The 12,174-nt window shown below is 51.4% G+C and overlaps 1 protein-coding gene and 1 pseudogene across 3 annotated transcripts in view; one reads left to right on the top strand and one right to left on the bottom strand.

Moving 5' to 3' along the window:
• UBE2O (ubiquitin conjugating enzyme E2 O) overlaps positions 1-3,800 on the bottom strand; it is a 59,204-nt gene extending 55,404 nt beyond the window's left edge. The window contains exon 1 of one of the 3 annotated variants that reach the window (XM_012778890.2): positions 3,343-3,800. In XM_012778890.2, coding sequence (XP_012634344.1) covers positions 3,343-3,759 — 417 coding nt within the window. In that variant the 5' untranslated portion in view covers positions 3,760-3,800. The remainder of the gene's footprint in view (positions 1-3,342) is intronic. The other 2 variants (XM_012778888.2, XM_012778889.2) reach the window with 2 other exon arrangements.
• Positions 3,801-6,476: 2,676 nt separating this feature from the next.
• Positions 6,477-6,569, top strand: LOC142862360 (uncharacterized; annotated as a pseudogene).
• Positions 6,570-12,174: the final 5,605 nt, after the last annotated feature.

Below are 12,174 nucleotides of genomic sequence, written 5' to 3' on the forward strand. Positions count from 1 at the left end.
CACAAGAGATGGGAAAGCAGAAGAAAGCTAAAGCATAAATAGGTCGCCTCCAAAAGGGAAGGTGAACTTGAAGTGACAGACGGCAGTCCTTCCTTGCAGGAGCCATTCTGTCCAACCATGACAGGTGGAGACCAGAAGGATCCACCATGTCTAGTGCTCAAGAAGTGACATTTGGCTTTATTCCAAAATTCTACTCAAACGATGACCAGTGATGAGGAAGTGGCCCCCTCTGAGGAGATCTGTGGCCCAGCAGGGAGAGTTCAAGTGGATAACCGGGCTATCATGCTAAAGGGGTCAGGGACAGGGAAAGGAAGGAACATATAAGAGGCACTGGCCACTGGCTTCGTTTAAGTCCTTAAGCAGCTTATTTTTGGCTGCTGGAAGCCTCAGAACACGACTGTAAATTCCATAGCTTCATGGAGGAGCTTACTTTATTTCTGTTGCTAATTTTCATGGAGGTGGCAGAGAAAGGGTAGGACTTGCTGCTCAGTCTCTTCATCTCTCTTTGTAAATTTGTTTGCTAAGAACGTAAATTAAAACACTATTCAGGGCCGGGCGCTGTGGCTCACGCCTGTAATCCTAGCTCTTGGGAGGCCGAGGCGGGCGGATTGCTCAAGGTCAGGAGTTCAAAACCAGCCTGAGCAAGAGCGAGACCCCGTCTCTACTATAAACAGAAAGAAATTAATTGGCCAACTGATATATATATAAAAAAAAAAAATTAGCCGGGCATGGTGGCACATGCCTGTAGTCCCAGCTACTCGGGAGGCTGAGGCAGAAGGATCGCTTGAGCCCAGGAGTTTGAGGTTGCTGTGAGCTAGGCTGACGCCACGGCACTCACTCTAGCCTGGACAACAAAAGTGAGACTCTGTCTCAAAAAAAAAAAAAAAAAAAAAACACTATTCAGGCTTTACTCAAGCCCTCCAACTTAGCATAAAAACTACTCTCCACCTTAAATGGACACTATTTTAAAAATTCCAATATGTAGCAGCTTCAAAATATAAGTTTCTCAAAACCATCAATCACTACACTATAAAATCAATAACTAGGTTCTCAAATCTCATAACTAGATTAGCGATGGAGGAGAAGACAACCTAAATGCTCAGTTTTGGTCTAATGGTCTTCCCTTTACAGCGTACTGCCACTCAATGGACTTGATAGGAGAAAGGGGTGAGAAAGAAAATCTTCCTAAATCACAGTGCTGCACGGTCCCAGGACCACCTACTACCCTGGTCAGTGGCCAGGAGCAAAGCAGGAGACACTCAGCTGACCAGGGTCATCAGTGCCTATAGCTCATGGTAACAGAGCGCTACCTATCAGGTATAACACTCCCACCCTGCCTAAAACAAACCTATCTTCAAATCCTAAAAGAACTGGATCCTGCCATCCATAAAGGGGCACTACTTGCCACCATTTCCTTGGAATTTCTATGCCGCTTGGCTTTTGCTAAGCCTAGTAGCTATAGCAATTACAATGACAAAGAAAACACCACCACCAGAGCCACAAAAGATACCTCAACAAATTTCAAGCAAGTCATAAGAGGCCAGCTTCAAAATCTATCCAAGTTGGTACCTTAAAGTTGTTTTTTATTTAACTCCAAAATAGATATTTTAAGTCCAGATTTGTATAATTACACTTGGTGGGAGAGGCAGACTGAACGTAACTGTAAACAAAGTTAACCACCAAAGTCAAGATGGACAGGAACAACAACTGATAAACATGGCAGCTCCCAGGAGTGAGCTGCGTCTGCCTCCCTGAGTCCCAGGGCAGGAGGCCATGACACACGCTGGAGTCGAATAAGCTGCATTCCAAAAGTCACAAACCTCTAGAAAAGACGGGTGAAAACATTTTTGAAAACTCACTGAAAGACACCAGCAACCGTCTGATGTCACACAGTATACAGAGTAATGCCCTCTTTTCCTGACACAATATTGGTGGTAATTTTAAACAAGCACTTTGTTGTAAAAAGTAGTATTTTCCAAATACTTTTGCAAATGAACTCACAATTTTCTTTTCAAGTCAGAGAGCGGTTGCCTGATCTACATTTCTCCGAAGGTGGGTCCCGAAGGTGGGTCCCGTGTGAGGATCTATGTCTGTGGATGTGTGTGGATCAGCGAGAAAAAGACCCTGCTGGTATCAGCAGTCACGCCTGCCACTAGGAAATGGATCGCACAGGAGTGGGGCCTTTTTCCTGCCCAAGCTGTCATCACAGACCCCCTTTGTAGCATGGCATGAAGCCCTATTCCTCGGTTGCCTTTGTCTCCCACTGTGTGAGAAACCCAGATTAACTTCTAAAGTGCCTTCCCCAGAAATCAGACCTCAACCTCCCAGGGACAGCAGGCCTGATTCCTGCTTAGAAATGTTTTCTCGAAGGGGAGGGGAAGGAGGAGAGGAAGGAGGGTGTGAGACGCAGGGATGTGTGTGTGAATCACTGATAGGAACTCATGCTCAGGAAAACAAGCCACCAAACCAGCCCTGGTTCAAGGTTTCAGGTTTATGATAATAAACCTCTTTGTTTTGTAAAATCGCTATATTCACCAGCATCACGCCAAAACAGGTCAAGAAAAACCCTTCAGGTTTCCAAATTGGTGACTCTCCTCTATCCATCCATAGTTCTACAACATTTTTTTTTTCCCCAAGAAGTCCAAATGCACTTAGGAGTCATCAATCCCAGTCGCAGCTGTCAGAATCTACCCCAGTACTATTAATATCATGGCTCTGATTGTTAATGATTCTACTCACAAAGTTCCCCGCAGCAATTAAAATGAGGCAGCAAGATAAAACAAAAAGAGGTTGGGTTGCTTCACCACATGCATTCTGTAATCTAGTGAACTTCTTGGGTTTTCACATCGGCTAGGATCTTCACCTCTATCTTTGTTTTGGAATGCCCACAGCCCCTCCCTGCACGGCCCGGCCACGGCCTTCCTCTCTGGATGCACAATGCAGCACGCAGCTCCTAGGGGGTCAGCAAAACGCCGCACTGGTGTAATGCCGAACGCGCCTCAGAGCCTGAGGAGGTCCCTACGGGAGTCGGTCCAGTCTTTAATCTTGAGGCCGACACCACAGCACAGCATGGCGTGGAAGTCCCCTCAAGTCAGGAAGCCCAGGGCCAGGTCCTGAGCCAGCAGTGCCCAGCTCGCGTGAGCGTCCAGCGCTGGTGCAATGACTTTGCACGGAGCGTACCCTCTGCTGAGGCTGTCCTCCCAGCTCGGCCACTGCGGTGGCTCCGCTCCGGGCAGTCCCCGGCACGCCGCCCCTCCCCGGCCCAGGGCTCCGGACGCCGACACCCTCCTCCCTCACGGGCAGCCGGCTCCCCGGGCCCGCCCGGCCCCCAGCCCGCCGCACCTTGGTCTCCTTCACATGCTGCTTGACGCCCTCCGGGTACCACTGGACGCGCACGTAGCCGCGGCGCAGAGGGCTGGCCCGGCCCTCCTCGTGGCCCGCGCCCCCGGCCTCGGAGCAGCCCGAGCTGCCGCGGCCCTCCTCCTCGCCCTCCGAGTCCGAGTCCTCGCCGTGGATGAGGCGCACCAGCCCGAAGTGCACCGAGCCGCGGTAACGGCCCGACACCAGGTCGTGAGAGAACAGCAGGCGCTGCGAGCCGGCTTCGGGGCCGGAGTCCGAGGACGGCCCGGAGGCCGAGTCCGGGGCGGGCGCCGGCGCCGGGGCGGGGGATGCGGCCGGGGCTGGGGCCGCCTCCGGGGCCGGCGCCGGGGCCTGGGCGGGAGTGGGAGCTGCGGGCGCGGGGGCTGCGGGATCCGCCATAACTGCTCTGCGCGAGTCTCGGGCGGCGGCGGCGGCAGCGGCGGCGGCCGAGGTGCGGGTAGGCGGGGCCAGCGGGCGCCGGGGGCGGGGCCACGGCGCGCTGACGTGGCCCTACGTGCCGCCGTCGTCAGGGAACCGGGATGCGGTTGCTAGGAGCCGCCGGCTCGTCGCTAGGGGACGCTGAAGATGCTGCGAGAGGTGGGGGGAGGATGGAATCCACGAAGAAGGGGCGAGGCCGGAGGGGATAAAACTGAGGGGCGCGGGAAGGGGCGGGGGACCCAGGAGGAGGAAGTGGAGTGGTCGCCGAGGAGAAGGGGAGTGGCTCGGGTGGGGCGGAGGATGGTGGAGAGGCTGTCAACAACTTTTAATGAGCTCGCTTGGCGTCCCAGCCTAGTCCTAGGCACTGTGAGGGTTACAGAAAGGGAAGGATACTATCCCTGACCTCTAATGTGTTTGCAGTCTAGTTGAGTTGACAAAACAAATACACATTAAATAGCTAAAAAGCAACTCTAAGGCAGCTTGCAAGCAAGGCTATAACAGATAGAGTATATGTAGGGTGCATTGTATAAGGGAATGCCAAGCAAGGCTTGCATTGGTCCAGGGACTGGTGACCGAGGCCTAAGGAAGGTAAGAAAGAAAAGCAAGTATCATATCCCCAGTGGTTTGGCTTTAAACTCATTGAGATGAGTTCAAAGCTCCGTGAAGACAGATATGCACGGCAAGAGGTAGTATAGCAAGAGTGGGAGCCACAGATTCCAATTTTTGGCACTGCCACTCACTAATATATAAAGGTAGGTAAACTGGTTTAACTTATTTTCTCCTTAGTTTTCTCATCTATAAAATAGCGGATAATAGTACCTGTATCATTGGACAATTGGGGGGATTAAATGAATAGAACAGGGCCTAGCATATAGCTCCCTTCATAAAGCTTAACCATTATTGTAGTATCTCAAAAACCCCTGCCTAAACTGAATTCCAGACCAGCAGAACTGTTATAGTCTGATCCATATTGCCATTTTGAAATATAAAGAGCAGGCTGGGCGCGGTGGCTCACACCTGTAATCCTAGCACTCTGGGAGACTGAGGTGGGCGGATTGCTCGAGGTCAGAAGTTCGAAACCAGCCTGAGCAAGAGTGAGACCCCGTCTCTACTAGAAATAGAAAGAAATTAATTGGCTAACTAATATATATAGAAAAACTTAGCCGGGCATGGTGGTGCATGCCTGTAGTCCCAGCTACTCAGGAGGCTGAGGCAGTAGGATTGCTTGAGCCCAGGAGATTGAGGTTGCTGTGAGCTAGGCTGACACCATGGCACGCACTCTAGCTTGGGCAACAAAGCAAGACTCTGTCTCAAAAAAAATAAATAAAAAGTAATTCTAATTTTTTTTTTTTTTTTTAGAGATCAGGTTTCCCTACATTGCTCAGGCTGGTCTCAAACTTCCGGCCTTAAGCAATCTTCTGGCCTCAGCCTCCCAAGTAGCCGAGAGTACAGGCTCACACCACTGCACCCAGATAAGTAATTCTAATTTATAGGATAAGGTCTCTGTGGCTTCCAGAGGGCACATGTAAGTACGTTCCAAAAGAGTTAGATACATTCTCAGAGTATAGATTTATAATGAGCTTTGAAAGGAAAATTAAGAATACTCAAGATCTGGTCCTAACTCTTCTCAATCAAAATCATTTCTTTCCACATTTTTCTGCAAAACCACCAACAGCAGATTAGTAAGATGGCTCGATATTACAGTATGTAGGTTCTTCAAAAAAGGCAGTATCCCAGCTCCTTGGGTTGATTATAGGCTGCTGAAGGTACAGAACTACCTTCAAAGTTCAAAGAACTGAGTATGTAAGATGCCCTAAGCCAAGTGTAATGATGTAATATTGAGCTTAGGGTGGTTGTGAGTGGACCCAATCTTAGAAAATTTATGTACTAATATACAGAGAAACTGGGACTGAATGAGCTGGAGGGGTGTTAGAACACAATTTCAGGGCAAAGCTGAGTATTCAAATCATGGCCTTCCCATCCCAGACCACAGTGCACAATGGCCATCTGGAATCATCGCTGTAAGACCACAGGTCTTCACTCCCTCCCCTGTAAAGACCTAGGGGATTTAACAGCAATAACATAGTCGCTTCTGTTCTACCTCCTATGCCCCTTCAACCCTGTCTCCTTGGCCCCTGGTAACCTAATATTTATTAAGCATATATCATTGACCAGGAACTGTGCCAGTACTTTCACACATAATATCTTGTCTGTATCACAGTCTTGGACATAGGCATTGTTAACCCCATTTTACCAATGAGGAAACAGGGCCCAAGGAATTTGGCACCTAAGGTCACTGGTGCCTAAGGTCACAGTAACCAGTGGACTCTCCCAGGTCCAAGTGCAGGAGTTTTTCTAGTTCCACTGTTTGTCCAGACTTCCCTCTGAGGAGCTCCTGATTGCAGAGCCGAGTCTGTGTGTCCATGTGTCCCTCTAAGGGGATGAGATTGAGCAAGGGGGACAGGGGATGAGCAAGTAGGCTAAAGGGGCAGGGCAAGGCAGGCCCAAAATCTGTGTTTGATGTCAAAAATCCAAGTGGAGCTGGGCGTGGTGGTATGTGTCTATAGTCTCATCCACTTGGGAGTTTGAGGCAGGAGGTCACTTGAGGCCAAGAATTCAAGACCAGCCTGGGCAACATAGTGAGACCCTGGCTCTAAAATAAAAACCTGCAAAGGATGATCCTTTTGTAGTTCATAAGCATGATGACTGGGTTTTTCAGGACATGCCTCCCTCAAACCTTGTTATGACATGGGCGTGTTACCCATCTGATGTGAAAAAAAAAATCCAAGTGAATTTGCATTCTACTCCAGCTTATGCCTGTGTTTTTTGTTTTATTTTATTTTATTTTATTTGTGTGTGTGTATTTTTTGTTTTAATGTAAAAAAGAATGTCCATTCCTCTCTAATCATTGAGTAAATTGGCACTCAGGAAGATATGCTGTGTTTATTCTGTGGCTTCTTGTAATAATGGCTAATAATAGCTACCATTTATCAAGCTGTAACTGCATGCCAGGTACTATACTGAGTGCTTTACATAGATTATCAGGAACCTGCTGGGTTGTAGGTAAGAGTCATTTTTTTTTTTTTGAGACAGAGTCTCACTCTGTTGCCTGGGCTAGAGTGCCGTGGCGTCAGCCTAGCTCACAGCAACCTCAAACTCCTGGGCTCAAGCAATCCTCCTGCCTCAGCCTCCTGAGTAGCTGGGACTACAGGCATGCGCCACCATGCCCGGCTAATTTTTCTATATATTTTTAGTTTTCCAGCTAATTTCTTTCTATTTTTAGTAGAGATGGAGGGGAGGGGAATGTCTCACTCTTGCTCAGGCTGGTTTCAAACTCCTGACCTTGAGCAATCCTCCTGCCTCGGCCTCCCAGAGTGCTAGGATTACAGGCGTGAGCCACCACGCCCAGCCGGTAAGAGTCATTGATTTCTGATGCTGGCCTCTCCCTCACTGTACTAAACTGAGCATGTGGATTACGTCATATTTGTGTGTGTAATGCTGGTGTCTAGTACAGTGCCTGGCATAGCATTGGAGCTCAATCATGTGTCATATGGGTGAGTATCAAAGGCCTGAGATTCCTGTACCTCCATTCAGTCAGTCTCCCATCCTCCCTGCCTCCCCCCTGTACACCAATGAGTTGAAGAAAGTGGAAGGAGAGCAGCACTCTTTGGCCCTCTCCTGCCTCTGCGATCTCCAAACCCTTTCGATTGCCCCTAATTTGAGCTGAAGCGGAGCCATTTTAGAGAGAGAACCTCAGTACATTCCTCCCCACCTCACGGTGTCTTTCAGTGACCTCACTCAGTTCTGAGCTGCTCTGGACAAGGTCTGAGGCTTGACGTCTTCCCAGACCCTGAGCCCCCAGCCATGGTCTCTGTACACTCAGGCTGACTAGTGGGGTGAGTGTGGATGGAAGCAGCTGGTTAGTTTTTATTTTCACAGTTGTTGAGGTTTAGGAAGGAGAAAAGAACTTCATTCCCTAATGAAAAAACCCTCTCCTCTTGTGGCCCCAACACCCAGCCCTTTGTGGGGAATAGAGATGCTTCTCTAGGGAGAATCTCGCTTATTTTCAAATGTGCCTGCCAGAAACTGAGCCAGTCTGTCACTCCCATTGCTAAGAGTGAGTGTGTGCGTGTGTGTGCGTGTGTGTGCGTGCACAGGACACGCAGAGCCAGCAGCAAAGTGGACTCATCTCCAGGAAGCAGGCCCTATCTCGCCCCTATCTTAACCAGCCACTGGGGCATGTCTCCCTGCCACCTTGTGTGAGCAAATCTGGGCTGGCCCAAAGAGCTCCTTCCACCCTGGAGTGAGTGAGTGGGGGCTTTAGGGGCACCAGGTGGGAGGTGAGCTGCCCCTAGGATACCTCCCACACTCCCATGTGGCTGGCTGGGGACCCAGACCAGCCAGCCCGCAGCCTTGCTCACTCCTGCTCTGGGGACAGGTTGTGATCCACTCACTGGGCAAAACACTTTGTGCTGGGGACAAGAGTGAAAAAGTGGTGCAATAAATGAGAGCCCAGGACTGCCAGGCTCATACTTATTCCCTCCTTCCTGAAGATGATCAGCAAAGCCAGCAAGTCCACTGGACCAGCTTGAAGAACAACAGGGAGTCATGTACATTGTAGGGCTTGGAGGCCAAGGGGTTCGGGCTGGGCCCACAGCTCAGCACCCCTCTCCCCTGAGCCGTGATGTCGCCCTCGTTCTTCCTGGCATCCTCACCACCCTTTCCCGGAACCCATAAATAGGGTTGCCACATGAAATATAGGCTGCCTGTTGAAATTTGACTTTTGGATAATTCTTCAGTCTAAATGGGCTCTGAACATTGCATGAATATACTTCTACTTAAAAAATTGTTCATTATTTGGAACTCAAATGTCACTGGCTGTCCTGTCCTTTTACTTGCTGAATCTGGTGACCCTGCTCACAAAGTCAACTTCCAGAAGCCACTCTGCTGGTCAGGTGAATTTGATTACGGCCCCTTGTGGGGAGGACTGGGAGGCCGGTGGGTGTTCTGAGACGCCTTAGAGCAGGGGTCCTCAAACATTTTAAACAGGGGCCAGTTCACTGTCCCTCAGACCGTTGGAGGGCCGGATTATAGTTTTAAAAAAACTATGAACAAATTCCTATGCACACTGCACATATCTTATTTTGAAGTAAAAAAACAAACGGGCAAAAACACGCGCATGTGGCCCGAGGGCTGTAGTTTGAGGACGCCTGCCTTAGAGGGTCATTTCCACATGGCTGGCTTAGAAATGAACACTGTCACTCTTGATACATAGTGATGTTTTTGATGTTTCTCTTAATTTCATTTAAGGGGTACCCCTATCTTTGCACCCATCACCCTGTGGGCGCCTCACCCCTCTCACCTTCCTTCCCATTGTCTGTGGTATGTTGTTTTCTTCCTGTTGACCACGAAATAGTCACCAGTGATCCCCCTTCCCTCCCCTGCCCCATGGGGTTTTACTCCCCAAGTTTAACCAGGTTTAATACACTGCCTCTGGCCAGGTGAGGTGGCTCACGCCTGTAATCCTAGCACTCTGGGAGGCCGAGGCAGGAGGATTGCTCAAGGTCAGGAGTTCGAAACCAGCCTGAGCAAGAGCGAGACCCCGTCTCTACTATAAATAGAAAGAAATTAATTGGCCAACTAATATATATAGAAAAAATCAGCCGGGCATGGTGACACGTGCCTGTAGTCCCAGCTACTCGGGAGGCTGAGGCAGGAGGATCGCTTGAGCCCAGGAGTTTGAGGTTGCTGTGAGCTAGGCTGACGCCACGGCACTCACTCTAGCCTGGGCGACAGAGTGAGACTCTGTCTCAAAAAAAAAAAGAAAAATACACTGCCTCAGCTTGTTCTCTGAGGTTCCAGGCATTTACAGGTGTTTAACAGAAACAATAGGGCCACATTGGAGTCATCGCTGCCCCTAGGCAGCTCCGAGTGGTTGTGACTTGGCCACCAGGGGGTGCAATGGAGCCACAGAGTCTGCCAGGAAACCGAGAAGGCCTTTTTGGGGACACTGGACAGCTGAGGTCCTGGATATGTTCTCCCCACCAGGCCCAAAGGCCAAACCCGAGGAGATCTTCTGGTCGGTCCTGAGAGCTCTGTCCGGGTTCCCCGAAGGGGAAGATGGGGAGCTGCCTGGGGCAGGCAGGTGAGGCAGCGTGGTGATCCCCGGGGGTTCTGGTGGGCCTCAGACAGCAGAGAGGGGCCCTGGGAGAAGGGGACCCCACAGACAGGAGAAAGGGTGCGTGCAGTGGTGGGTGGAGGTGTCTAGACTGGTCCTGGCCATTCCAAGTTCAGGGGGTCAGGGCTGGCCCTCAGTCTCTCCCCAGAGGGTCACGGGTAAGAGCAGATGTTCCCTCTGCATGGGCAGGGGGAGTGCGCCTGCCGGACGGGAGCTCTGGGGACCCCGGGAGCCTGAGCTGAGCCGGGGCCACTGCTGTGCGGGTGTAGAGGCCAGGCACTGACGGGGCAGGGATGTGTGCGGTGGAAGAACGGGCAGGTGCTAGCGACAGAAGAGCTAGGAGGCGCCGGATGGGGGGTGTGAGCTGGAGGGGAGGGGCGCCAGGGCGGGCTGAGGGACAGAGAGAGGGTCCTGGACCCAGAGGAAAAGCTGGCACCAGGTGCTGTTGGGGCCCCGGGGCAGCCAAGGTCAATGGCAGTCTTTGCAGTTGAGATGTCCGGCAGAGCAAACTCCTGAATGTTTAGGTAAACTTGAAGTAGAACATACAGACAGAAAAGTGCCCAGATTGGCAGCTCGGAGAATTTCCACCACCTCCAGAAAATAAGCATTCAGTTTAAGAAATGAGTGTTACATTACCGGCACCCCAAACCGCCCCCCCACCCCATGCTGGGCAGCCACTCTCCTGATCCTAACACGCAGATGGGAATGCAATCTCTGGAATCACAGGGTACCAGTCTTGTTTTCCAGCTTTTTTCGTTCAATGTTGTGTGGGTGAGTGTCATCCCTGATGCCACGTGCCGTCCAGGTTGGCTGGTTCTCATTGCCACGTGGTATTTCATCTTGTGTCTGTTCCAGAATCCCTCCGACAGCACATGGTCATTTGCGGGGTTTCCAGTTTGGGGGCATTATGAAACGTGCTGCTGGGAACATTTCTGCTCTTTCGGCATTGAATACACAAAGGACTGGGAGTGTGATCCCAGGGTACGGTTATGTCCAGCTTTTGTGGGTCCTGCCTAAGTCTTCCCAGGCGGTGGCTCTATCCTCTCCTGGCTATGTACCTTAGGGCGAGGGCAGGCCCAGGAGACAGGTTGGGTGGGGCAGGAAGGGAGGAGGGCGTCTGCTCGTTTGGGTCGGTTTGGGCAGTGGATGGATGAGCGATGATGGAAATAATACCAGAGAGCGAGGAAGATGGGGATCGACTCCCACCTCTGGATTTGGGAACTTTCCCCAGAAGAGATGCACTTTGGGGAACCAGACTTTGATTACGTATGTCATGCAGAAGGTCACTTATGAGGAGGGCAGGACGAAAAGTGTCATCCAAGGATCAGGCCCGTTCAACGGCTTGCCACTGTCTACGCAGCAAGGCCCAAAGCTGCTGCCACAGCCCACACCTATTTGGGCGTTTCTCCCCAATGCTGATGCCTGTCCCTGCTGTGCACCCTTGACTTGAGGGCGCTGACAGCAGCAGGAGAACCAAGAGGATGTGAACCAGCCACCCACCACCAACACAGGGACAGTGCGTGATGGGAGGCCGGCCAGGCTTTGCCTCTCCCGCTTCACGCACCTTCTGGGTGGCTCTGAGCAGGTTGTTTAACCTCTCTCAGTTGCCTTCTCTATAAGATGGGTTAACACTCACCTGGCGTGGCGGTTGTGTGGATTAAGGAGACGCTTACCCAGGGCTCAGCATGTAGCAAGTGCTATAAATGGCAGCGTTCACAGGCTGCCAGGACAGGAGGGACCCTCGGGAGTGTGCCTGCCCAAGCCTCTGAGGGACAGAGGGTGAATTGCCGGTGCCTAGCCAGTTGGTGACAGAGCAGGGATTAGAGGCGGAGCCCTGAGGTTTAGCCCTTTGCTCTTTTCCCCAAACCCTGGGGCCTCTGGTAATCCCCCCATGTCTAGCACACCAGCACTGACGTTTGCTCTCAGCAGGGCAAGGACAGGGCATGGAGCTGGCATCATCCTGCCTGGCGTAAAGCGGGAGGCAGGGTGGCAGGGATTAAAATCTCTGAGGACAACATCACATGCTGCTCCGGGTGACACCTGCTGCAATAGCCTCGCAGTCGGGAGTCCCGGATTTTCCTGGCCCCTGAGCCTGCAGACGGGTCCCCATTGTGACTAACGGTGACTGGCTCTGTGGAGGGAACATTGGGCCCCTCTCCCCGCAGGCCAGGTAAGTGAGACCCCCGCCCCTAGGCTCT

The sequence above is a fragment of the Microcebus murinus genome, chromosome 18 (genome assembly GCF_040939455.1).
Source record: "Microcebus murinus isolate Inina chromosome 18, M.murinus_Inina_mat1.0, whole genome shotgun sequence".
Taxonomy (NCBI): Eukaryota; Metazoa; Chordata; class Mammalia; order Primates; family Cheirogaleidae; genus Microcebus; species Microcebus murinus.